This window comes from Hippichthys cyanospilos, chromosome 15 (genome assembly GCF_059441005.1).
Source record: "Hippichthys cyanospilos isolate Australia breed blue-spotted pipefish chromosome 15, RoL_Hcya_1.0, whole genome shotgun sequence".
NCBI lineage: Eukaryota > Metazoa > Chordata > Actinopteri > Syngnathiformes > Syngnathidae > Hippichthys > Hippichthys cyanospilos.
In genome coordinates, this window is record NC_142383.1 from 7,667,411 (window position 1) to 7,693,940 (window position 26,530).

The following is a 26,530-nucleotide window of genomic DNA, read 5'->3' on the forward strand; positions in this document are numbered from 1 at the left end:
GGGTCTGCACGTTGTGAGAGCCTACACCATCCATGAAAATGAAGCAGTCAAAACCAGCAGTTTACTGACATTAAAATGCAAAGCAGTGTCAATTGTCCCTGTTCCTCCTGTCAAAGAGGTCCCATTTTCTACAATAAAAGATTATAACTAATATATGAACTGTTGCTGTTCATTTGGCCAACTTGGTGCAAAATCTCTCTTCCTCAATACCGGAATCAACCCGGAATAAAATGACATAAATAAGTAGTTACTCTTGCATGGTTGGTGCCAGGGCTTATTAACGTCATCATGCATCTCGCAAGTTGTGTTTATCTGCTTGGGCAGGGTTGGTGCTGAGAGCCTACAATAAGCAAGGACTGCTTAGAAAGACATCAGTGAAGGGGAATAATACTCCGGGGGTGTTTATGGTGAGAAATCAACATTGGAACATGATTGATAGTCAAGTTGGAGTTACAATCAAGGATTACAAGACTATTCCTTCCTTCCTTCATCCTGACCAATACATCAGGGGCTGAGTAAATAATGTATGAATTTATTTTAAAATACCAAATAAAATGTGGGAGTAGCTCAACTGGTATTGCACAAAATAATGTGATGGGGCTATCTTGTCAAGAGTGTCCAAACTTGGTCCTCAAGTGGCGCTAGGACTGCATGTTTTTGATATTTTTGTCCCCCAAGAGACCTGATTCTGTGAATTCAAATGATCAGGATTGTTGTCATGCTCCTGCTGAGCATGCTGATGATTGTTTGAATTGGGTGTGTTGGAGGAGAGAAACTTTAAAAAGAGCCAGGGTAGCATTGAGGACACCCCTGCTATAAAGCGTCGCCACCCCAATGTAGCTCTGCTTCTTGTACCCCAACTTGTACACTCCAAGCTAGCTAGGATGGGTTTAATCTCACCCGCGACTCTAGAGGCTAAACCCTAAAAAGGCTTGGATGAATGGATTGACTGAAAAGGGAATACATACATAATGTTCTTCTAATGAGATGTGCTGTTTTCACAAATTGGTCATATTTATGGGCTCAGAAATTAGACGCAAGAATATTTTTGTTCAGTTTGTCAATATTTTGATGATGGCAATCGTGGTAAGGATAGAAACATAGGCGCTACTTCATGTAAACACAAAATTGAATTGTACAACGTGGCGAGGGTCGGGCCTGTGCCACTTTCCGACAGCTGATTGGCCTAACTTTTTCACCCCGAGCCAATCATAACGCGGTTCTAGCTCCTCCTACAGCATCGCTATTATGGCGGAACACGGAGCAGGAATTTCATCTATGCCCCCACGATAGCAGTGTTGAACGGCCGCCGCCAGGGGATGAACACTGTGGGATCAGAGCCGAACTCTTGCCCGGTGACGAACAGCGACATCGCGTCTTAAAATTTACCGCTGCCTCAAGAGCAACTTCACCTTTTTTTCCTGTTCCCACCATGGCGGAAGTACAGCTGCGTTCAAGCTAAGACAGTCGCTCAGATGCCTCAAGTTGAACTGTTGACTTGTCTATTTTCTAAAGAATATCTTTGAAGTTACACAACTGTATTGGGAAATGATGGATTCTTTGGAAGTGCTCTCAGACGGACTGGCCAACTTGTCCATGTTTCCTTTTTTTGACATGGCGCATTACGTGGTGTCCATCATGGCTCTGAGGGAGCAGCCAGGTAAGCTCAGGTGGGCTTGCCAAACGCCACCAAACCAAAGTCAAATCCTTGGACTAATTTCACCAATTCGCCCTTTAAAACCCGGAAAATCTTACTGCCGTCAAAGTGAAAGTAAATTGTGTGAAATAATCTCGCCAATTTCCGCCTTTAGACTCACAAAAATTCATTGACTACTCAGCAACTTTGAAGTTGACAGTTAAATGTAAATAACGATAGACTTAAAACAAAAACATCACAGCTCTCGTAGTGTAAATAACACTTTAATAAACGTCACAGCTCTCATACACAATATTGTATTGAACATAACTTTTTTACTAAAGTGCAAGAAGATGAATGAGAAATTTGAGGAATAATGAAATTGCTAACTTTAAGTTGAATAAGCAGAAAAACTCAATTTTAGCCAGTTTTAATGTTTATCAATACCTTGCGTGAATTGTTTTTAAGCATTGGAAGTGGTGTAGAGCTCAGTAGAGCTGTCAAAGTAATTGATTCAACAAGAAATGAATAGTCAAATTATTTTAAACTATTTTAAAAATCGAGTAATCATTCACAGTTATTAATTAATGTGAAATTGTCCAAATCTTTGTCCAAAACAGCAAGATGTTCTTTTGTTTTGAATCAAACTAAGACAGTTGTAAACATCTCCTTTTACATCGGAACATGATGAGTGAGCCAGTAACCAATCAGTTTCAAAAAGTTTTGAATACATCAATTCCTCCTGTATGGCATTGCTTATTTTTTTCTACTAAACAATACTAAATAAACAGTAATTAGGTAATAAATAGGAATCGGGGAAATACGGTTTTGCAATAAACTTTAATTCAAAACAAAATGGTATCGTTTTAATTGTTGGGCAGCACAGTCTAAGCACATCTGCCTCACAGTTCAGAGGTCTCTGGTTCAATTCCAGCTCACCCTGGCCCTCCTTTCTGGAGTTTGCGTGTTCACCCTGTGGTCGTGTGGGTGTTCTCCGGGCACGCCGGTCTCCTCCCACATTCCAAAAACAAGCATGGTAGATGTATTGGACACGCCAAATTGCCTTTAGGTGTGATTGAGTGTGTGAATATTTGTTGTCTGTGTGCCCTGCGATTGGCTGGCAACCAGTCCAGAGTGTCCCCTGCCTACTGCCGAAGACGGCTGGGATAGGGACCAGCAAGCCAGCGACCCTAGTGGGAATAAGTGGCTTGAGAAAATGGATATGTAATCGCTGAAATAGTCAATAATCAGTAAAAAAAAAAAAAAAAATATTGCTTTATTTTCATGAAAAACTGCACTTTTTGACAGAATTCTGAAAACGAATATAATGTCATGTGAAACTAGCCCAAAACATAGGATGAAAACCACAACTATTGGATGCATTCATTTACCATATTAAAACAAGCACATTCAACGCATTGTTAATAACAGTACAGAAATCACAAGGGAAATATGGTTATAAAGCAGCATGAAGCTTCTGATGTCATAAATATGGAACAGGATAATTTTCAGAGCCTATGCTAATTTCAAGCCTAAAATGCTAAAATGACACAACGTTATTACTTTTTCTTAACTTAGCACAAAGCATCAAATGTTTGAAACAGCATGTTAAGAATGGGTTGTGATAAAGTTTGGGAATTGGCTAAAATTTCATCAGCAAATCAATTTGCATTTTTTTGTAAGAATGTACCCAAAAAGCAGTTTTTGGAGGGATGGAGAGAGAAATCTGGAAATGGACAGTAACATTTTTAAGAAATAGCTCTTTAAGCAGCACAAAATTAAAAAAAATGGATCAAGTTCTTTTGTCATTAGAAAAATGGACAAGCATTCTTTGTGATGCAATATTTTTTTTATTTTCCTGGAAATCCGTCTGACTCAATCGGAGTGAAATCAAATGTTTCTTATTCATCTCCTCCAGACATTGCTTAATATCCAAGTGGCTGGTTTGGTTTGTTCAAATTAAGTCATCACAAGTATACATGTCAAAAACATGCAATACTGTCCTAAAATGTTTGGTTATCATTACAAATACACCATGACCGACCATGTTTAACATGCAAACTGGCTTTCAAACGCTTATGAAACACTAATGACTGTAAACACGCTTTTCTTTCCTTACTTGAGGACAAGTTAGTCCTGTTATGCATTCTTTGTTTAGCTTAGTTACTCAAGCGAATTATACAAAAGTAAAAATACGTTCTTTTATGAGACATATTAGGACACTGCCTGATTAAAAAAAAAAGTGTCTCTAATTTGATTTAACCTGGAAAAAAACAAAACAACAACTTTAGAGAAAAAATTCTGTGCACAACGACTAAAGGGCAACAAGAAGTGGCCAGACGTATCGGGAGCGTGTAAGTGTGTCAAAATGCAAACATGTGTCTCCCCGTTGACATTATATCACAGTGATAATGGCGCCAAGAACAGGTGGACTTGAACTGCGCTCAAATAGAATCCATTGTCGACAAGTTAGCGTGGTCTATTTTGGAACTTGCCTCATAAAGCATCCCAGCGCCTGTAACCTTTTCACCCTTTGTTCTTGACGCCCTAGTATGACCATCTTGGCGCACACGTGACAACGCGCTTAAGCACCACATACAAAATGTGCGTTGACGTAGCAGTTGCATACGTATATTTGCGCTGAAATAAAACTTTTAAGTCAACATTCCAGATGACAGCTTTTTTTTTCTCCCTAAAAAGGAAAAAAAATGCCATTGGCCATTCCTCGCTGCCATGTTTAATCCTGCCTTGTTTTAAATGCGCACACTCCCAATCCTGCGAGGCACTCCCGAGGGACCGAAAAAAGCTTTGCTCAAATAGTGGCTCTCCCTCTCGTGCAGTTTACCAACTGTTAAGAAGCCAAGTCACATATTTTACATTAGAACTGTCTTTATTTGTACCGCCTGTCATTGTATAGATGGATACGAACATTTCTTGATGTAAATACGATTTTGGATTCATGTTTGTGAAATTGGTTAAATTCTCACGATACCCCTGATAAGTCTTAGAAGTCATAGTGAATATGACTGAGGTCACTGTTTCACACAAACATTTCCTCAAAAAAGAGGGTAAATCTTCCTGTTATTTATTTTCTTAATTTACTGATGGTATTTTTCACTCGGGAACATGACGTGAACACTGTTAAACTCCTTTGAAAACCAAAACAGCAGCACCTACCATACTTAGCAGTCTTTCAAATGAAAGAAATTGTGAAGACTTACTACATGTTTTATTGTCGCATCATGTGGACTAGATCTTTCCGTTTCCATTTAACTCAATCTGAGTGTACAATCAACCATTTAAAATATTCTCACATTGTAGTCAAAGTAACTCTTTTCTCAAAGATAATTAATTGCTTGTTGACCAACACGATTTGATAGTACATCACTGATTTGATTTACCAGTATACATAATCACCTCAGAATCAAAGTGCTTCATTTATGTTACTATGTCGATGACCACAAATGTGGGCTGTTCCTTGAAATAACTACTCTCGACACGATTTCAGATTAAAATAATTATTCCATGAAAAGTAAAAATAGATTTTGGGAGTTAACATCAGCTCTCAAGGTGAACCCATTAAAAAAAAATGCATCCCCTAACCTGGCAAAAAAGATGATTTTAAGTTTAAGCGACATTCCACATATTGTACTCATCACATATTGTATGTTGTTTTATCTTATAGTGACAAGCATTACAGTAGAATCACAACAATGTTGTATGCATCCATTTTTATGACATTCATAAACTTAAATAATTATTCAAGTTTTTGCCTTAAACTAATTTTCATGTTGGAAGTGTGTATGGAGTCTGACTGTATTTTGGAAATTTGTTACTTGAAGTGTTAGAAAATTGTTTTTTTTTACTTTTTTTTAAACTAATGTAGGGTTACTTCACAATGTTCCTGTTATTCCTCTGTTTTTCTTTTTCTTTTCTTCCTTTCTCTTTAATAGTCATTTTTACCTTTGTTTTAAGCTCCACTTTTACTTGACATAGGTAGATTTTTAGTGTGAAGCCACCACCCCCTCATCTGCTGCACTGTAAATAAAGGCACTTGGCCACTATTTGGCTAACCATCTCATTTCCTGCCAAAGTGCTGTCACTAAAGTTTACTTTGCAAAGAATCTGTAGACATTAGATTTGTTTGAGAGAAAGCAGGCTGGATGGGAAGTAGAACACGCCGTTTAAAAGTCACTGTAGTGAAGCGTCCCTTCAGCGATAAGCCTTATTTTGTTGATTAGGGCGGAAGGGCGTGGTAAAGACGTTGCAAAGTCCAGATAACAGTGGTGTCTGAGTGAGAATGTGGTTAAAGACGCTACATGAAATTTGCCTCACAACCGCCGGAAAATAAATCGCTCCAATATAAAGAAAAACACAGCTCAAACGGGGGAAGCTTTTCAATAAAAGCAAACATGAAGCTACTGTATTTTAAGGACATCAACCTGGTGGATACATTTGTTCTTTGTGCATTTTATTTTAATTCAATTTCTTCTCAACAAATTTAAGATCATAAATGTTGTCTGCATTAATTCTAAGGGGCAATCGATGGCATACAATGCTAATGTGTTTACTCTCGAGCAAACACAGATCTTAAGGGGGGCAATTACAAAAACATTTTCAAAATAAAATAAGTAAAACAGGATAAAGTTGGAAGAAAGAAGGTTAAAAAGGCACTTTCTAATTTAAATAGAAAACACTTGTAGACCGAATTTGTGTGTTTTTATGGATTTGATTTGTACTTATAGGTAAAGATAGAAAATATTTATTTTTTGCTTATTATGAATTTCATTATATTAAAGGTATTTTTTAATCTTAACGTGAAGATATGAACTTTGACCTCATTAGGTGTTCCTGCAGAAAGTTCGCAAAAATCTGGCAACCGTGTTAAAAATAAAATTAAAATGTTTGGATGAGCAGGTTTAGTTCCTCCAAGTTTACCACCAGTTTTCCAGCAATCTAATCTCGGGTTAATCCCTCGGATTATGCAAAGGTCTAGCCAAGTGCGTGGGCCAGGTGGAGCTGGGATTGAATGCTCAACAGTGGTGTCTACAGTTCTTAAACTTTTTGACCTCTTCGTCCAACTTTAATCCTAAATGGCAATTGAACTCTTTCACTGCAAGGTGAGTTAAAAGGTTTTGGTCAGAGGCAGTGAATAAATTAAACAGTCACACTCTATTTATTACATTTATGTAACTTTTTATTTTAAGTTCTTCACAACAAAATTAAATACTTTTACAGTTTACAAACATTTTGTGTACAAACCCAAGCAAATTGCATTTCAGAATTTTTTTTTAAGTGTGGCCTGATGAGCCAACTCCTGTTTAGCCCTGTCAGAACCTGTATTTGCCCTGTATTTTAATAATAACACTATAAATTACCATGATGAATATTATGTATGAATGCATTCATTATGATGTATATGTGTGTACATATGCACTTTTAGACACCCAACAATATTTGCATATGCTAACCAGTTAGTAATCATTTGCAAGAAAGGTCCATCTATATAATGATATTGTAAACATGGGTTTGGCAAAGCTTTAGCACAGATATTTTTAATCACCTATTTTTAAAGTTGACTGACCCCACTTGGTTGGCTTTTTTCTAAATCAAGTGCATGCAAATTAAAGCAAAGCAACATACTCTGCATTCAGTAAAGTTTAATGACCTCCATTGTTTTGTTTGAACAAGTTACACTTCCAGATTAAACACAATGCATGTAGAACTGATTTTGTATCTAAGGTGGAAGCCTCCTTGTTGTTTTATTTATTTAGCTTTTTATCTTGTCGTTGATACACACACAAAAAATAACAATATGTCAAGTATACCATTGACCTAAATAATAATTATGAATGAATGATGAATCAATGACTCATTGTCAGGATCAATCCAAGCTTGCCATTATCGTCCTAAACTGTCATAAATGAATGTCATAAATTGTTGCCACACGTATCTCTTATATTTGATATCATAGTCTACAGATGTTATGAATGTTGCTATTCAGTCTTAGACAGTCACAAGATATCATGTTAAATGGCATTTAAATGCTTTTAAACTGTACAAAGGAACTGCAGTGTTTGAAATAGGAGGCTGTTTAACTGGAGGCCATCAGCCAAGCACTTTGACCCCTAATCCACTAATCCACCCTTTACTGCATGCTGTTTATTTGCTTGGTTCTAGTTAATATGTGTTCTCTAACTTTACTATACAGGAGCTCTGGAGGTGTCCCGTGCGAGCCCATTGGCCTGCTGGTTTAGCTCCATGTTGTACTGCTTCGGCGGGGCCGTGCTGTCTGGCATCATGCTTGCCGAACCGCCCGTGGAGCCACTGGCCAACGGCACTGGCGTCCTGCTCGCCTCTCTCCTCTGGTAAACTAGAACAAGCAGGTCACACATTGAAATGAAAAGAATATACACATTCCAATATTTAGGCCCTCGGAAAAGTTGAGTCACACTTGATTGGGGATGAAGTGCCTTGGAGCCATTTAAAATAATCAACAGTGATAGTGTTGTCTATTCTTTGACATTTTGTAATTGCCTGATTTCTTGGATTGGAAGCGTGACATTTCAGAAAGGGGTGCAGCAGTGGCTTCTATCCTTAAACTTTGAAGACTGTGTGTCCCTCTGCTGGTAAAATATGGAATTGCATTTTCAGGAATTTACCTGGATCGTCACTGTCAAATGTATACACTACTGTACATCAGTTTTATTTAACTCACTGTCAAAGGTGGTTATAGATGCTAAATATGCATTGTAACTGGGAGGTGTGACAGTGAATGAGTTCATCCTTCCTTTTCTATATCTGCTTATTCTGACTAGGTTTACTGGTGCCTATGTTTTCTGTCACTAGGTTGGGGGGGGCACTCTGAATGGGTTGCTAGCTAATTCCAGGGCACACTGGGATGAACAAACATTCATGCACTCAATCACACCTAAGGACAGTCTCCAATACACCTGCTATGCATGTTTTTGGAATGTGGGAGGAAGCCAGAGTGCCTGGAGAGAACCAGCATGGGCACGGGGAGAAATGCAAACTCCACATAGGAAGGCTTGACCAAGCTGGAATTGAACTCAGGACTCTGCACTGTGAGGCAGATGTGCTAACCACCCTGCCCCCCCAAAACCTCCATGTATTGTGTTTTTACCAAATCACAGTTTATATTTAAAATTGATTTAAACAAATAAGTATTTGTGTGTGTGTGTGCAGTAGTAGATACTGCGCTTGGCTGGCGGCTGGGTTAGGCACCAACACGCCAGCGACCTTAGTGAGGAAAAGCAGCAATAGAAAATAGATGGTTGGATGGATGGATAGATAAACGTATGTTTTATCAAATAATAATTAAAAAAACAAAACAATAATCCAAGTTAATGTAATAGCAGAATTGAAAAAGGAAAATGAAAGGCAATTATCAGTCGTAAAAACAGGTTCCAAAAAAAAGCACATGAATTTTTGTCAAAAAAAAACTTTTAAGACATACATGCAGTTTTCTCAGAGTTTTTAAATGCCATGTCACATGATTATCCAGAGGTGATTGTGTATACTTAGTGCAGTTGCCTTTATTTCAAAAACTCAGCTCAACTGAGAAAATATATACACACACAAAAAAAACATACATAGATATATACATCTTAGACCTTTAAAGACCATATCTCATAGTAATTAGGAACAAAGGACAAAAAAGAAACATGTGAATTGTGAAAATATATAGTTTTGAGAAATAGGCCAATTTGTGGCCTCATCCCAAGTTATCAGTACTTATGATGGCAGCTGATACTAATATTGACGGCTCTCTTGGTACAGTTTTATGATCACAAAGTATATGAGAATGCTACAAAACTGCCAATATTCTTATGAAATGTTAAGGAAAAATGCCATGTTGGAATAAATAGCTCTTTCTTTAGAATTATCTCATTATTTGGGGGGTTGTGTATCTGAAATATTTGTGATGTTGGTACTTGGTATCAGTGAAGACGTAGAAGATGAGCGGTTGTGCTGTCGATCAAACTAAAAAAACTGTTATTGAACACCATATTCGATTGAAAAATGCTTGCATGTTTTTAATTTCATTCAAATATTTTTTTTAGTTCTGCAGGTTAAAAACAGTCAAACTAGTAACCTGATGGCAGCTCAGTTTGAGTTTAGAAATAAACACCGCCCTCTGCTGGACAACAGTGCTACAGCCGCTGCTGACCGGATTTTCCTTTTGGGGTCCCATAGGTACTTGGTGTTCTACTGCCCATCGGACCTGATGTACAGCTGTGCGACTCTGCCACCTTTGCGTGTACTTTTGTCGGGAATGAAAGAAGTCACACGCACTTGGAAGGTGCTGGGCGGCGTCACACAGGCGCAGAAAAAGTACGCGGATGGTTTGCTGGTCATGATCGCCATCGGTTGGGCCAGAGGTACTCAAAAATTTTCAATAATGTAAAATGTCATAAAAAATATTGTGATGCGAGGAATCACATTTAACTAAGCCTAACTTTTGCATCCTTTAGGAGCCGGAGGAGGCCTAATAGGTAACTTTGAGCAGCTCGTACGCGGCGTGTGGAAACCAGAAACCAACGAGCTCCTCAAAATGTCTTAGTGAGTCTCCTGGGATATGATCTTTTCACATTTGGTGTAGACCAAATGAGCAAGTGCTAATTCTTAGTACGATGCACACTTGGCTGAATTTTTGTGAAAATCTTCTTGGGAAGATTTCCAATTACAGTAAAGAATCGAATCCTCTGTTAGTTTATCCTTTGACAAGTTTCCCCCTCTTGTTTTTTTTTTTTTTTCTATTTTAAGTTTTGAGTAGGGTTTGATGTACGAAAACTAACATTTGTTTTTTCTTTATGTTAGTTTGTTTTTTTCATTCCAATCACTGTTAATTATTTGGGGATTTTCGTTAAGTTGGCTTGATTCTGTGTGAAACATGTATTTGCATGTGTGATTTTATTTTAATCTGATTTCAGATTGTTTTAATGAAATATTTGTTAATTTATTTATGATTATTTTTTTTTCCAAGCGACAGCATTATTTATCTCGGGGGTAATACATGCAGTAACCAAAATCCACCAAGTAGAGATTGAATTTTGTTCACTTTTTTTTATAGTTTTTTCCTTTTGTTTGAAAAATAATTAAAACTAATAATATGTTTGTCCGGTCCAACTTAAATCAAGAAAATATGGAGGTAAACCTGTAATAGGTAGTCCCAAATTAAAAGCCATGTAGTCCAGGTTTAATTTTGCTTTCTTTTTTTTTTTTTTTTTTTGACAGGTCTAAATAAAGTGACATAAACCTGCAATAGAAAAAGTTGTAGTTGTGATAGAGTGAAGCAGATGCAGTGAGGGAATACTGAATTTATTTTTAAATATACGTTCACTGACTGGCCAAATCTGACGACATTGTCTTCTTTACACAGCAATATATATGCATATGCAGATATGCATCCCAATTTGCCATAATCAACCATCAAACACATTCTGGAAGATCAATTGTCATTTTGTATATGTGTGTGTTCAAGCCCCACCAAGGTGACCCTGATCGGGGCCGTGCTGTTCGCTCTGCAGCAGACTGACTACTTGCCTGTCCACACTCATCATCTGATGCTCATCTACACCACATTCACTGTGGTCAACAAGGTCAGTCACAACTAGGGATGTATCTTAATATTCTTTAGTCATTTGAATCCATCATTATAGTGGTCACCCAGTTAAAGCTTTCAAATTTCTGAGTAATGTTGAAACTGCCATATACTTGGGTGCGCAGAAGTATATATAACAAGCAGCAAGTAAACATACATGCGCTCAGGGATTACCATGTTAGAGCATAAGTATGCAGCAGCTATTATTAAGAGGAAACTACTGTATGTCTTTAATGGATTGCACCGAGCAATGTTTCCTCCTCATTCAGCATGGCTGGGAAGTTCATGTTTGCGCTGCATTTCAGAGTCATGCTTTCATGAACTGAAATCTATACAGTACAGAATCTTGCTTATCTCTTAGCCAGGGAATGCAAGATAAAAGTTTTAAAATAGAAAAAAAATAACCTCAGCAAAACCTAGCTTTTTATTTGTAGTGTATGTGACAGATAACGTGTTCGAATGTGTATTACACCACATGTGTCAAGCTCCAGTCCTCAAGGGCAGGAGTCCTTCGGGTTTATCCAGGTTCCTCTACCCAGAACACCTGATTCAAATGATTAGCTCTGCCGGAGCTTGAAAACTGTCCTAATCATTTGAACCAAGTGTGTTTGGGAGGAATGCATCAAAAACGTGGAGGATATTTATGCATTACACCAACTTACAGCATTGCTACGTGTTGATGCATGCATTGCAGGCATTGTGGTGTGGGTTTAGTGTTTTGTGTGTGTTTTTTTTTTTTTGACGGACCGACGATTATAGTTCGATTAGACTTATAAAAACGATGGACCGACCACAATTGAAAGGAGTCCATGTACCGACTAGACTATATATGACAGTCCAGCAAAAAAAAAAAAAGTAAAATGCCCGTCTCTGATATGCAGAATGTAGGAAGCGAAAAAGGTGTTGAATCTAAGGCTGTTTCTCTGGATGTGGGAGCGTTGGAGTGTGCTTCAGCTGATGCGTCAAGCATATTGTCTAGATGCCATGGAGACAGCCTTGTCCATGGCAGTCCAGGCCACTTAGTGGAAGGAGGCGATTGTTTGCATCTAGCAGAAATCCTCCTCCAGTAGAAAAGTCGGGACGACGGACGCTTTGGGATTGAGGAAAACTTTTGAGTTTTGAGCATGGAACTCTCAATGGAGCTTCAATTAGCCGAATTAGAATTCAATTCTTTTGAGGGGCCCTAAAACTGCATCCTATTGTGATTGAATTCAGTCGTCACATGAGTCTTGAGTGTTGATGATAGGCCGTCCCACACTATCCAAGAAGACCAGCAGCTTTTTATCCAGGCCAGACAGGCTTATCTGGAGAATTTTGCGAGAAATCAGAAACCTATCAACTCAAATAAAAAGGATACTTTTTAGATTCCAAAAATGTCAAAGACCTCCACGGACAAGCTCAATAGGCACGCCATCGCCATCTTCCACTTGTTCCAGAAGTCCATGGTGCTCTTCTCAGCGAGAAAATTCTGTAAATTGAGTCGAGAGCCCATGTGACCAATTGTGGGGTTAGATTTTGCAGGGAAATACTTCAGGATGCTAAAACGATCGTTGGGACAGAAAACTGCATCGGACGAAGTGAGAAAAGCAGGGAGATAAGGGTGGGAAAGGAGCTGAGTAAAAAGCACCTCTGTCAAGAGCCGAGCAGAATGAATGGATAAAATCATACAGAAAATACATACAGTATGTACATACTGTACATGGTACATACGTAGTCTACATCAAGGGTGTCAAACTGATTGATTTTCAGCGTGGGCCACATTGTACTTAAAGTGTCTGTTAGAGGGCCGGAATCAATCTAAAAATAGTCTAAAAAAGCTTCAATTTTAACGTACCCCTTTAATTTCTCTAAAATCCTGAACATTTAGGACTTAAAAATAAAAAAAAACATGTGTCTAATAAACACAGTTTTTGCCGGTTTACATCGTTACCTAGTTTTGAAAACAGAGGCCGATAAAAACTGTTCAAAAGATAGATGGAACAGAAAATGGTTATTTTTGCAGACAATCTGCAAGTTTAGCGAGAAACTTGAAATCAAATCAGCATTTGGCGGGCCACATAAAATGATGTGGCGGGCCGGTTCTGGCCCCCGGGCCTTGAGTTTGACACATATGGTCTACATGAATGCATACATCCATACATGAATACATACCTACATAAATATGTACATTCTTACATACACATGTGCATACTGCACATGCATGCATACATACATACTTTACATACATAATTATAAGCACAACATTGGCAATAGACTTGTGATAATGGAAGGTTTTTTTGTTTTTGTTTTTTGTCTTAAAAAAAATAATAATAATAACCCTACAAATTTAATGATGGACCATAAACTGCTCCATATTGCTCATATGTTGCTCACTCATGCTATTTGGAGGCAAAAGTATTGGAACATGACATATTCCCTATCACCTTTGGAATCTTAGTTTCCTCAACTGGCTTTTGTTGGCTCGGCGTTACCCTCAGGGCGGCGGCTTTTGCATCATTCTCCTCGCCTTGCGTCATCCGACCAGTGTCTGGCAAACCCGACAGCGCCTTCACCTCTGATCCGTCACAAATGTACAACGAGGCGTTTCGTCAGATTCAATTTGCTATCTGTTGTGCGCTTTGTTTTTCTTTTCGTTTCCTACTAAGCCTCATCTCACTCAGTTTTCACTAATGAGAAGCAAACACTAAACATATTACATACGCTTACATATTAAATTTTTCACCAGTTGTACAAATGAATGCTGGTTTCAGCAGCTCCATTACTTTCAATTCAAAGTTTCAAAGCAGTCTTTCGTGACTGGGATCATTTACAAATGAATGTACTTCCTTCATCTTACTCCACTTCCTTTGGACGGATCGAAAGTCCAAATATTTCCTTCACATCTCAATCATATCAGAATGTATTCATTCGGTTTATTCACTTAGGTGAGTTCATGTTTGGCACGTTGGTTTATTCTGTTTTTTTATTATGCATCTTCCAGACCAGGATGATGCTGACAGGCTCGGCGACGTCGCCGTTTGCCCCCATCGAATCGGTGCTTCACCAGACGCTCTTCGCCGGCTTCCCCCCTTACGCCGCCCTCACCGCAGCGCCGAAAAAGAACTTTGCCACTAGCATGCAGAACAAAAAGCATTGCAATCCTCCCGCCAATGGAGTCAGCGGGAAGAAGAGCAACTGACGAAAACGTCTCTGTTGAGCGCTGGTCAACATAGTTGCCTTGGTGGGATTTTTTTTTTCCTAAGCTAACTCCAATCAAGCCTGCATCTACTGTGATGTTCTCTGCCCATTGTACACTTGCAGCAAAAAAAAAAAAAAAAGAAAGTCTTAATTTTAAATAGATATTTATTATATGAAGAATTTGGGGTTTGGGGATCAATGCTGAGCACCTGAATAGCATTTTCTGTATGTAAATACTCTGCTGTTTCCTGCAAATCCTATTTTTATTACACTTCAAGCAGGTTCAATCTTTTTTTCTATGATGATTATATGCTATATTGTATTTAATGTATTTAAATATGGATATTGCACTTTTGGAAGATAAGCCTTTTGATTTTTTTTTGCGACGAATGAATTGTAAAGCAAATGTGAAATTAAATGAAATATCAATTAAAGCACTCGGAATGGATTGCTGGGACAAATATTATGCAACGTTTAAATATTGAATATTTTTACTTGAAACAAAGCTCTTACACAAAGGAGAGAAAAAGTTGTCTATTTGTAGTTTATTATGCATTAAAATCGAATGCGGTGAGTGAATACACTAATAACTAGCATGTCTCAATATGGGTTATTCAACTTATTAGCTCTTATTTGATTATGCAGCGTTGTGAATCGAGTCATTCCAGATCATAAAACATCATTCAGATCATAAAACAAACTAAGAAAATACCAAGACGAGCAAATGGTGTTTGCATTGAAAAATCGAAATGACGTTTTTTGATGACCAACAAAATAATTCCATCAATAGTTCTTTATCAACTTCATCAATTTATAATGTAGGCATTCACAGTAAAGTACTGTATAAAACCATTTACAATACTACCATAATTTTCGGACTATAAGCCGCACAGGTATATAAGCCGCAGAAAAATTGAGCAAAAAAACAAACAATTGACATAATTCAGAAATCCAATCAAACATACAGTATACATACAATCACATACTGTATATACCAAATTACACAAATGTCACAAATATCTATCCAAGATCTTATTCATTTTATACATAATTTTTATCTTTTTAATACTATATTTTTAAAACTCTTCAATACAGCCATTGATTCACATTTTTTCAGCTTTATTTCATAGTATTTAAGACAGATAAGCCGCACTGGCCTATAAGCCACAGGGCTCAAATCATGAGAAAAAAGTTGCGCTTATAGTCCGAAAAATAGGGTAATGTAAATGTATAATCAGCTGTTAAAATATGTGTATGGTCAGTATAGATGTGCTATATTCACGTTTTATTCATCATGTTCACAATTTATTTGAATTGTATGTAATACTATTGTGTGTCTATAATAAAATCCATAGGAAGCCATTCACAGTTAAGTACTGTATAAAACAATCTACAATACTAATATAAATGTATAATCAGCTGTTAAAATGTGTGTATAATAGGTATGGATGTGCTATATACAAGTTTTATACATCATGTCCACATTTGATTTATATTAGATCTCAATTGACTGCATGTCTACAGAATATTGCAAAGGAGGGCATATGGCATCATGCAACATCCTCTTCTGGCTGAAACACGGTATACAGTACATGGACATCAAGGAGATGGAAAAAGCAAAACTCCTGATAGTGCACGTACAGCATGATGGTGCGTGCCCACGTGTGAACACCACTATAAAATAAAGCGTTGCATCAGTGTAACATCACCTGGTGCAGTGGGATCCCTGCAGTGAATCGAAAGGAAAAACAAAAGGAAGACAAGTAAAGATGATGAAACGCTCGAAATGATGCACCTGCCATACGTTTCAAACTACACGTGTCTTCGGGAGTTCTCTTCATTGCAGATGGGGAGAGCATGGAGGCCAGGTTTGATGATTTGCAATAGAACGTGGTAGTGACGTTTTCACTCGCCGTCAAACACAAAAAGAAATCATTGCTTGAAGTGGCTGTATTTAGATGTCCTTGTAAGCCTAACTGGTCCTTTTGTCTTGTTGCTACCATTTTTCTTTACAGTATTTGGACAATGTTATTCATGACTACTGAGTCTTTTTTGAAAGTGAACTTTGGCCCCATCTTGAGGTAGTTTGCTGTCATTGAACCATGTTGAAGTGAGTTGAGGAGCTTCATTTACAGCTTTACTGCCATCTAGATGCAATTTTCTATTTTAGGGCTCTAAGGGATTATGGCAATGCAAGGGTAGTTGGAAAATAGATTTTAATAGGAAAATATGTGGTGATTCCCCCATAAGACAAGTCGTCTTAAACACGTGGTTCCCACTATGAATTTTGTATGCTGCAGTGCAGGACATGGCCACTTGGTGTCATCAGGATGCACTGATGCCACTTGATGCCTGGGAACTGACAGGCTGGCGAGCAGCTGCAGGCCGGGAGGGGTGGGGGCTGGGCAGGGGTTGTCCTTTGTGGAGCCAATGGTAGCTGCATGCTTGTGGATGTGTATGCCAGTGCTGGTTTTCTATGCTCGAGGGGACAAGTAGGTAAATTCTGGCCTTGCGAGGACATCTGGACTTAAAAAGCAAAACAATGTCAATAGATGCAAATAGCACAGTTAAGACGACCATCCAGGATTTAAAACAAGTGAACATATTTGTGCTGTGGTGTTTAAAAATCTAAAGTGCACAGATTAATTAATTTATTTTTTGAAAATCTTAAACCCAGGGCGAGCCATCAAAGGGGGACACAAAGCTGTGATGTGCACCAGGGAAAAGGAGCTCCCACATTTACACCATCACGGTTTGTTTGTGTGTGTTCATGTGTCCTAAAGACATGTACCGTGCTTGTTTTGTTTGGTTTTTGGAACTTCTGATTTTCAAAGCCTTTTTTAATCCAGATTACATAGTATTTGATTTTGGTTTTAATGCAAACGATGTCATCACTACTTCAAGTAGGAGATGAAAGACATAATGGGAACTGCACAGGAAAACATTCTGCCAGGCGGGAAGAGGGCACATGGGAGTGCAAGAAGAAAAAGAAGAATGAGAGGAAAATGTGATGGCCACAAGGGACAACAAGGACCTGGCATCACTCTTTCACTCAAATGCATTCTCTCTTACTCTCTGCATACGGCACACTCACTCAAAGTGTTTGTGTGTGTCACTTGAAAAGAGCGAGTGTAAATGGATTTGCAAAGCAAAATTACTCTACATCCATCCATCCATTCTTTAAACTTTCTAAAACCAGTTTCTTAAACTCAAGCTTCTTAAAAATAACAAACTTCATAATAAATATTATTAAACCCATGCTTGGACTGGATTAGTTTGAACTTTGATAGCCAAAACAGCAGCAACTATGGAAACAATATCAGACTTGTGGAAACTTGATAGTTTTGAAGCGTCAGTGGGTGCCAGAAGTTGCCACATTACATAAAATTAACACAAAAGCGCGCACACGCACACACATGTATACGGCAGGATAGATTTCTCTTTTTCTCAGTTATATGATTGCGCAGCACTCCACTAGCAAGGAAAGCGTCACAGTGCCTCTCATGCCTAACTCTTACGATTTGGAAAAGTATTTTATGGCAATAATTACTTCATGTTTCTGCTAGTTATAGGCGAAACCAGAGAAGTAAGTGCAGAAGAATATGCATGAAGCCCACCTAAATAGAAAAAATAATCATTTGAGTTATTTCCAAGACCGTTACAGAGCCATTAAGGGTGGAGCTTAATGATACTCCAGTTTTTAATAACTCAGCCCCAGGGCCAGTTTAGCTTTATTTATATAGCGCAATTCATACACAAGGTGCCGTACATAATTTAATGACTTGTTAAGTCACTTAAAGACGAAAGCTCTCAAGACATTTAATAAAATATCGCTGACATCGGGCCAAAATCTCATTTAGGTGAATTTTATATTTCTTTCTAAAGACCACACATGTGAGTGTTTATCGCAAATCGCTTGGTAACTTTCACAATGCAATGCTATGACTTATGACTTCTTTTTGTCTTTAGAACATGCATAACCACTTTACACGCGTGTATACCACATCTTGAATATTCTGACATACGCTATAACATCTATCAAATCTAGGCTGCTTCGTGTCTACTCAGTCGTCTCCGACAGCTCCTCCGCTCCACCAACTCTGCCCCTCTCTACCCTCACTCTCCACTTTGTCCCTCCATTTTGTTTTTGTTTTTTGCGCTTACTTGGGCGCTAAAACCCTCTCTCGAGTCCCATTGTTCACCGTGAGGGACACATTTTCACCTGGATGTCCAATCTTTTGATCGCCCAATGCAATTTTGAAATCAATCACATTTGGGGATGACGTCGTTTTCGTTAGAAGGCTTTGTGTGCAGCATTACAGCTAAATGCCGCTTCAGTTCATATAGCTATAGTTCATTAGCATTACTGTGTGTGTTCAGGGCAAAAACCCATTCAGGGATTTATAGACCGGTATCTGAACTTTGAATTCTATTGGGAGCCAGTGGTAAGCCTTTAGATGTGTAATATGTTCACCTCTCTTTATCTCTATTAAGGTACTAAAAGCATTTGCAGAAATACAGCACACCCTTGCAAGCAGTGGCGCTTCTTGAATGTTCTACCTTCCCAACCAGTCATAGTCAGTGGTCATTTGTTCACATCAGCATTGCCACTGTAAGGTACACGGTGTGCTTCTTTCACTCCGCCTCCTGTTCCCTCCTCCTCTTCTTCTCATTTCTTCCTCCACCGACGAGGCAGATGGTGTTTTTGTGTTTCATAAAGGACCTGCTAGATATTCTGAGGCAAGAAGGTCCACGTGTGCGGGTAAACGTGACCTTGCGAACAGGGAGGATTGGAAATGATTTCTTTTCATTGTGCCTCGGTTTCATTCACCTCTCCCTTCCATCAATCTTCTGGAACGTTCTCTCCCTCCGGTTCACCTCTCCGATGTCCCCCTCCTGTATGCAAAGCAGGTGTCAGCCGGGACAAGAAGGCAGCGACTTCCTCACAAAGGAGGCGACGGGGGTTTTGGAAGGGGTTGTAATAATGCACACACTCACACACGGAGAAGGGAAATGGGAGATTGGGGGTGGTGGGCAAGGAGCTGTCCATCATTAGTATTCCAGCAGGAGGCTCCTGGCCCGGCCCAGACATCTGAGCGGAGCAGCCGCCGCCGCAGATAAAGAAGAAGCCATTAATCCACATAAGATTACCAGCACTGATACTTTATCCCGCCGTAATACAGGGATGCAACCGCACTCGGCGCGTTTACAAAGGCGTCACAGGCAAAACCAGGGGAAGACGAGGAAGGAGTGGTGCCAGCTCACCTTGCGGATTCCAAAATGGCAGCAGCGTGCACAAAGAGCCGGCTCGGATTTGATTTGGAGATTTTGGGGAACTGCTGTTGCAGATGGCTTCCGAAAGCCCAGAAACAGCTGCGCGTCCTTCCTGTGACCGAATTTGCAGACACCTACATGCGTTCTACTTGCTGTCTTAGTTGCACATCAGCCTTTACGGTGGCAGAGAGCCAAAAGACCTTTTTTCCCCTTCATTCGTGAGATGTCAAATTTTCAAATCAGCCTTTCAAGGAGGATTTCACACACGTACCAGATGTCAAAGTTGCATCAGCGAACAGCGAGTCAAAAGCTGTTCTCTTCTCCATGTGTAAAATGTTAAACGTCTTGCTTCACTCATGACAATGGAAAACCGATCAAAACGGGTTTTTAATTTAATTCTCCAAATGTCTAACTTTGTCCTGCTCAATGTGTGGGGCGGGGGGGGGGGGGGGGGGCAGTTTTGGTGTGTCAGGTGTATTTACACATGCACGACACCAGGTGATGTTGTGGCGCTCTGGTCGATAAATTGCTGTCAACTGTCAAATTGTTTTCTTTCCTAGAGGGATTTTGCAAAAAATAATTCAGCAGCGCTTAACTAAGCCATTTCATTTCATAGCATAAGTCAACTCTTTAAGGCCTGATTGATAATCATTATACAATACTATACAATCTATACAAATTTTGGTTAGCCGTCCATCATATCATCACATACATATCAGATGAAACACCATGGCTGGCTAACCAAAATTTGCATAGATACTATGTTTTAAAATAGGGATAGATCGATGATCGAGCATGCCGATTATTGATGTAAGTATTTGTCATTTTGACGAATATCAGCATGGTTTCTTTTCAAAATTTGATGACCTATAATTAGTCACTTTAGAACTGTGAATTATTAAAACTTTCAGGTAACTTTGAAAGACTTTTGGTTAACATTGAAAACACTATATACGTTTTATTTTTATTTGAAATTAAAACAAAGAGAAGTAATGTTAAATGTCGGTTGAAGTTCTTGAGAATTTGATTTACTGTAGAAAAAGTGAGCCATGTTAAAGTTTTCATTTAGCTTATTAAAAGATGTTGACGACCCTAGAAGCAATTTTACATACATATGTCGTCTGAAATGTATTTTTCGTCAATCATCTCATTTTGCAAACCCAAAAAGGTGCTCAATAAACATATGCTTAAAGAAGTTTCAACATTTGGAGTTTGTATCTTTTCTTTTCTTTTTTTTAATATTGGCTTTTAATGAATATTAGTTATCAGCCTTCTTGATTATAAATAATTAGCAGTGGTCCTTAAAAAATACATTAGTCTACCTCTAGTTTAAGCCTTTAAAGAGTTGATATTCAACACACATTTTTTTAGTAACACAACTGTGTTTTAATGTTTTAAAATGTAGAGCACTGCCACTACAGCATGTGGGAGGTGAATATCAATCATCAGATGCCGCAGATGAAATGGCATCTTGATTAAGTTATTAAAAACAGTGATGGTTAGTATTCATCTAAATGATGAAATGAGAAGAAGACGCTGTTTATTCATCCAGCAGCGTTGATAAATGAGGAAGAAAGATATTAAAGAAAGGCTCCAGAGAAGGACAGGCTGGACAAGAAGAAAAGACAGCGCGCAGCTGGGTTCTCCGTGTCCTGGAAGAATCCAGTCATTCAGATGTGGTAGATTGTGTTGCCATGAGAACGCCACAGAGGTCATTGCGAAGCGAGATGAAATCACGAAGAAACGACAGGGAAAGGCCACAAACCATCATGTTGACGGACACACTGTTTCTGAAAACGAAGGCAAATGCTGGATTTTACGGGCAGTCGAAAACACCTCTGAAGCTTGTAAATTGCTAGCTCCTCCCCAATTCAGTGTCGGTGCCATTCACACACAACAGTGCCATGGTCAAAAGAGGGAATAATGCTCGCTTTCACAAGAAACAGGAAAGTGACTTTACATACAGCACAGGTACCGTCTGGACTTATTGCTGGTTCAGATTTCAGCTTTGAACCTCTCGACACTAACTTACCATGGGACAACAGGCTCTTTACTCACCTTACTGCACTCGTCGAACTTCTCCATTAAAATGGCTTGAAATAATGTGAATCTATTCCAACACATGGAGAAAAGTATTGTGGCTGCTCGTTTTTTTGTTTTGTTTTCGTTCAACAGCAATCTACTGTCATTCCTACATTGAATTGTGCAGTACAGTACAGTACATTAATATTAATAATCCATTACAAGTATACTGAAGCACATGGAGAAACACATGGAGAAAATTATTATGGCTGCTTGGTCTTTTGTTTTGTTTTGTTTTCGTTGAACAGAAATCTACTGTTAATTGAATTGTGCAGTACGGTACATGAAAATTAATAATCCATTACAAGTATACTGAAGGTATGAAATGTATAGATGGAAGATGCAATATTGTGTGCCTCTTAGTGACCTCTGCTTCAAATTAGGCAGTAGCTAACAATAATAAAAGGGCAGGATCAGTTGTAGACGCCATTGCTTTGGAAATATGAGGCCACGACAAATCCACTAGTCAGCGCTTTTCAGGATGAATCATTCAACATGGCCGCCAGCAGGGTCCAATAACGGCGACAGAGGTGGAAGACCTAATGAAGACTTCCACTGCTGATGCAGCATACAGCAAATGAGCTTGAAGTGAAGAGTGGAGTTTACATCATGACATTGTGTTCTCGCACATGTACTGTTAAGTGTGTGCTGAATAACCAACGACAAACATTGTTTTTAACAACATGCTCCTAACAATGGCCGCCAAGAGTCAGCAATGATGGCTGTTAACTTTGTTTTAATAAACCAAAGGTTGATAATAATGGTTGAGCAAATCAATGACAATGGCAATATTTTTGGCAGATCCAGGCTGGCGTGCTGTTGGCTGTTTTTTTGTTTTTTTGTTTTTATGAAATGAGCATAAACAGTTTTTGTATATTGTTTTTTTTTTTTTTTTTTTTTTGCATAATTCTTCAAAGCTTTTTGGCCCTAAATACATTTGTTGCTACACTTGTAACAAATCAAGTAATGTACAGTATGTACTCATCCATCCACAGTAATTGTTTTACATTTTGTCCGCTTACATATTTTATTATCTTTAACTTACAATGACGTCTGTAAAAAGGTGTTTAATCCATCTACTAGCTGTCATTTAGTTGTGTTTTATGACAAGCTAATTTTTTAAGCTCTATTTTTTTAACACTGCGACAACATATTATACAGCTGCAGTTTTTTATTCCTACTGTGGTAGAACTCCAAAGTGTTTTATGCTGTTATGCTTCAATGGGAGGTGCTGCCTTAGCGAGCAGCTCCATCTCACACGGTGATGACACATCGATGATGAGGATGATGTCGCCGCTGTTGCAAGCTTCAGTAGCTTGCTCAAGGACGTTGGGGCGGCGGAGTAGCAGGAGACGATTCGCTGAAGGTCACCTGCATTAAAAATAAGCACACTTCCCGACTCTACCCACTTGTCCGTCAAAGCCTTACTTGGTGCTATGCTTCATACAATCTAATTGCATCAAACGTCTCACATTTTAGTGTTTATTTTTAAGTCAATCGAATCCTTATTTTGTTTCAACAAAACAAATGTCAAAACCTTGGATAGTGAACGTATGCCATGAGAAAATCATTATAAATGATTGAATGATTGATTGGTGTGTTGCTGTCAGAACAAGAGCTGTTTCTGTTTGAATGTAAAAGCAGGACGACCCTCAAAATTCAACAATACTCTAAGTAGACGACAATAAAGATAACGGTATGTTTTTTAGTTGGCAGATTCATCAATACTCTATGCTATCAAATCAAGTGGAGTTCTCCCAATTCTGTTTGAATGAATCCTATATCAACAACCTTGGCTCGTGAAAGTAATGCTCTTAGAAGATGACTGGCAATTAAGGTCAATTTTCAAGTCGAATTGATGCATGCCAAGTTGAGCGCAAGTCTGCGTTATTTTATGATTTATTTTTTTTAATCAGGTTACAAGATATGCAGCTACTATACCCGAACCAACCAAGTACTGTACATTCATCAACCGAAGCTTTGTTGCTCAATGTCACTGAGAGTCAACATAAACAACATCCTATCTCTGACCAAGATATGATTTGGTTTTCCTGTTCCTGTTATGTTGAACAACAACATTGTCCCCCTGCAGTCCTCGCCTGCTTCAATGTGGCTTGTCTCAGCTCTTTTCCCGACCGTCAAAGTGATAGATATAGCGGCAGTCTGCTAGGACGACCTCACCCAGAGGGCTGAGGAGGCAGAAAGAAAGACACAAAATGCAGAGAGAGTGAGAGAGGGAGAAAGGGCACATGAGGAGAGCTAAAGAGAGCGGAGCTTGGATGAGGCATCCAGTGACCTCCTCCCTCTCCATTGTTGTCGAGCATAAGAGCAAGGCAGGCTGGAGGCCACCAAGGAGGGGGGAGAATACATTAGAAAGCAAGTAAGACCACAGAGCTTGCAGAGCAAGGAAATGGATGAAAACTGAGGATCCGAGCACAAGAGCAGGAAATACGCATTAGATGCAAAGGAAGCAACGGGAGAGGACAGGACAGGGTGGTGTCATACCACTCATTTCAGCTGCAATTGTACCAAGGGACATCAGACGCTGAGACCACAGACCTTCATATTGGGACTTAAACCACAAGTCACGTAAAGGAAGACCGCATGAGACTGCGCTGAGTTAATGAAATTCCAATGAGAACACGTACATTTCAGTGAGGATCTTGATAAAGGTAGAAGAATCCATCTCCCTAGGGCTTTAATTGCATAGCTGCTTTGTTCATTGTCACCCATCAGACAGGCATGAAAAAGTATCTGAACCTTTAAGAATTTCTCACATTTCTGCTGAAAATCATCATTACACATGATCTCATTTATTCCAAAATCACAGATGTAAAAACAGTGTTCCATCTAAACCCACCTAAACATTTTAAGGTTTTCAGATTTTTAATGAGAATAAGATGCGAACAATGAAAAAAGGGAGAGGAATAAGTAACTGAACCTTCTACCCAAGGAGAATTTGAGAGCAACCAACATTGGTTTTTTATTTTGTCAAATAATTTAAGTCATGGGATGTCCAATTACTGTGGGGTCACTTAAAGTTTTTCCTGCCCACTATAACAAAGACCTGGTAAGAATTTCTGTATGTCTTGATGAAGAGCATTACCTGAAGTGCATCATGCCTTATTCAGAAGAGCTCTTTGAAAAACCAGCGATCAAGAATTGTTCATTTGTATAAAGCTTGGAAAGGTTATAAAATCATCTATAAAAGTCTGGGCATTCATAAATCCTCAGTTAGAGAAATTACCTACAAACGGAGAGAGTTTGCCACTGTTACTTTGCTCTCAAGGAGCGGCCTTTCAATCAAAAAGCATGTCAATAATTCAGCGCAGAATGCTCAGATGTAAAAAGAACCCGAGAGCCTGCTACACTTACAAAAATCTTTGACACAGTCCAATATCTCTGTGCATCGACTATATGTAAAACACAGAAAGCTAGTGCTGTCAAAAAATATATATATATATATATATATATATATATATATATATATATATATATATATATATATATATATATATATATATATATATATATATATATATATATAAAAAATGTTTACAAAAAGGCACTGCGACCCCCCCACAGAACTTCTGACAAGATATTTTGTGGACTGGTGAAACTAAAGTTGAACAAATGTTGGAGGAGCAAATGTCGTGTGGATTAAAAATGGAACAGCTCACCAACATCAACACTTCATTTCCACCATTATGCATGTTGGAGGCAGCAGCAAGGTTTGGGCCCGTTTTGCTGCCTCAGGGTCTGGACAACTTGTTATCATGAATGGAAACATAAATTCAAATCTTTATGAGTGTGCTTTGCAGGAGAATCTGAGGTCAGGTGTCAGACACTTGAAGCTAAAAACAGGATGGATGCTGCAAGAAGACAATGATCCAAAACACAGATCAACTTTTGAATGCTTTCAGAAGAACAAAATACACTGTTGAGTTACCAAGTAAAAGCTCTGACTTAAAACCCATTCAGGTGCTGTGGCATGACCTAAACACCATGATTCATGCTAGACATCTGAAGCATCTGACTGAACTGTAACATTTTTGGTAGGAAGAATGATCTGAATTGATGTACCAAAATGATTTGTGACTCTAGGAAGCATCTGATTGAAGTAATGCTGCCAATGAAGAAGCAACAGTAATTAATGGTTCAGCAACATTTTTCTTCCACTTCTAACACTGTTCGCATGTTATCAGCATTAAAAATATTAAAATCTATCAATATGTCAGTGGTTTTAGTTTAAGCAGACACTGTTTTTTCATCTCTTTGATTCTAGAAAAGACCACATTTAAATGAGATTGTATGCAGGAATGTGAGAATTGTTCAGTTACTTTTACATGCCACTGTATAAGAATGAATATGAAGTGGTTAACGAAAGAGTTACATGCCATGGATATCAAGACACGAGTGCTCCTTGGAATGCACGGAGGGCTCCGCCTTTAGTCCTGTACAGCACTTCACAACAGGATATAAGATGGTGGCAGACAAAGGTACACATGGATCTGCATAACCAGGTAGCGGTAATAGTGTTCTAGCGTTTACTCATCATTTCTAGCGTCACTTTTTGTGGCTTCAGCGTTTTACGTTTTGTTTTTTGTTTTTTACAAAAAACAGTCACTGTCCTAACATGGAGTTTTAAGTTGTCTAACAGCCTGTTAATACACGTTCTTGTACTTGTTCAGCCACAAATGAGGGCACTTTTGCTTAAAAGTGCTTGTCATTCCATA

The 26,530-nt window shown here is 38.7% G+C and overlaps 1 protein-coding gene and 1 long non-coding RNA gene across 3 annotated transcripts; one reads left to right on the top strand and one right to left on the bottom strand.

Annotated features, from left to right (window-relative positions):
- The first annotated feature begins 1,248 nt into the window (after positions 1 to 1,248).
- tmem38b (transmembrane protein 38B) lies at positions 1,249 to 14,899 on the top strand. Of its 2 annotated transcripts, none has more exons than XM_088435638.1 (6): positions 1,249 to 1,670; positions 7,848 to 8,004; positions 9,854 to 10,038; positions 10,132 to 10,219; positions 11,142 to 11,259; positions 14,242 to 14,899. In XM_088435638.1, exons 2-6 carry the CDS (start codon positions 7,898 to 7,900, stop codon positions 14,437 to 14,439), a joined length of 696 nt encoding a protein of 231 aa, XP_088291764.1. In that variant the 5' UTR covers positions 1,249 to 1,670; positions 7,848 to 7,897; the 3' UTR covers positions 14,440 to 14,899. The 2 variants fall into 2 exon arrangements, with proteins under 2 accessions (XP_088291764.1, XP_088291763.1); XM_088435637.1 differs by having other exon boundaries at positions 1,249 to 1,660.
- A 4,211-nt stretch (positions 14,900 to 19,110) lies between these two features.
- Positions 19,111 to 19,630, bottom strand: LOC148411580 (uncharacterized). The gene is made up of 2 exons (XR_015868031.1): positions 19,437 to 19,630; positions 19,111 to 19,334 (listed from the first exon to the last, which is right to left on the bottom strand). It is a non-coding gene; the product is annotated as an uncharacterized LOC148411580 (long non-coding RNA).
- Between the last annotated feature and the right edge of the window lie 6,900 nt (positions 19,631 to 26,530).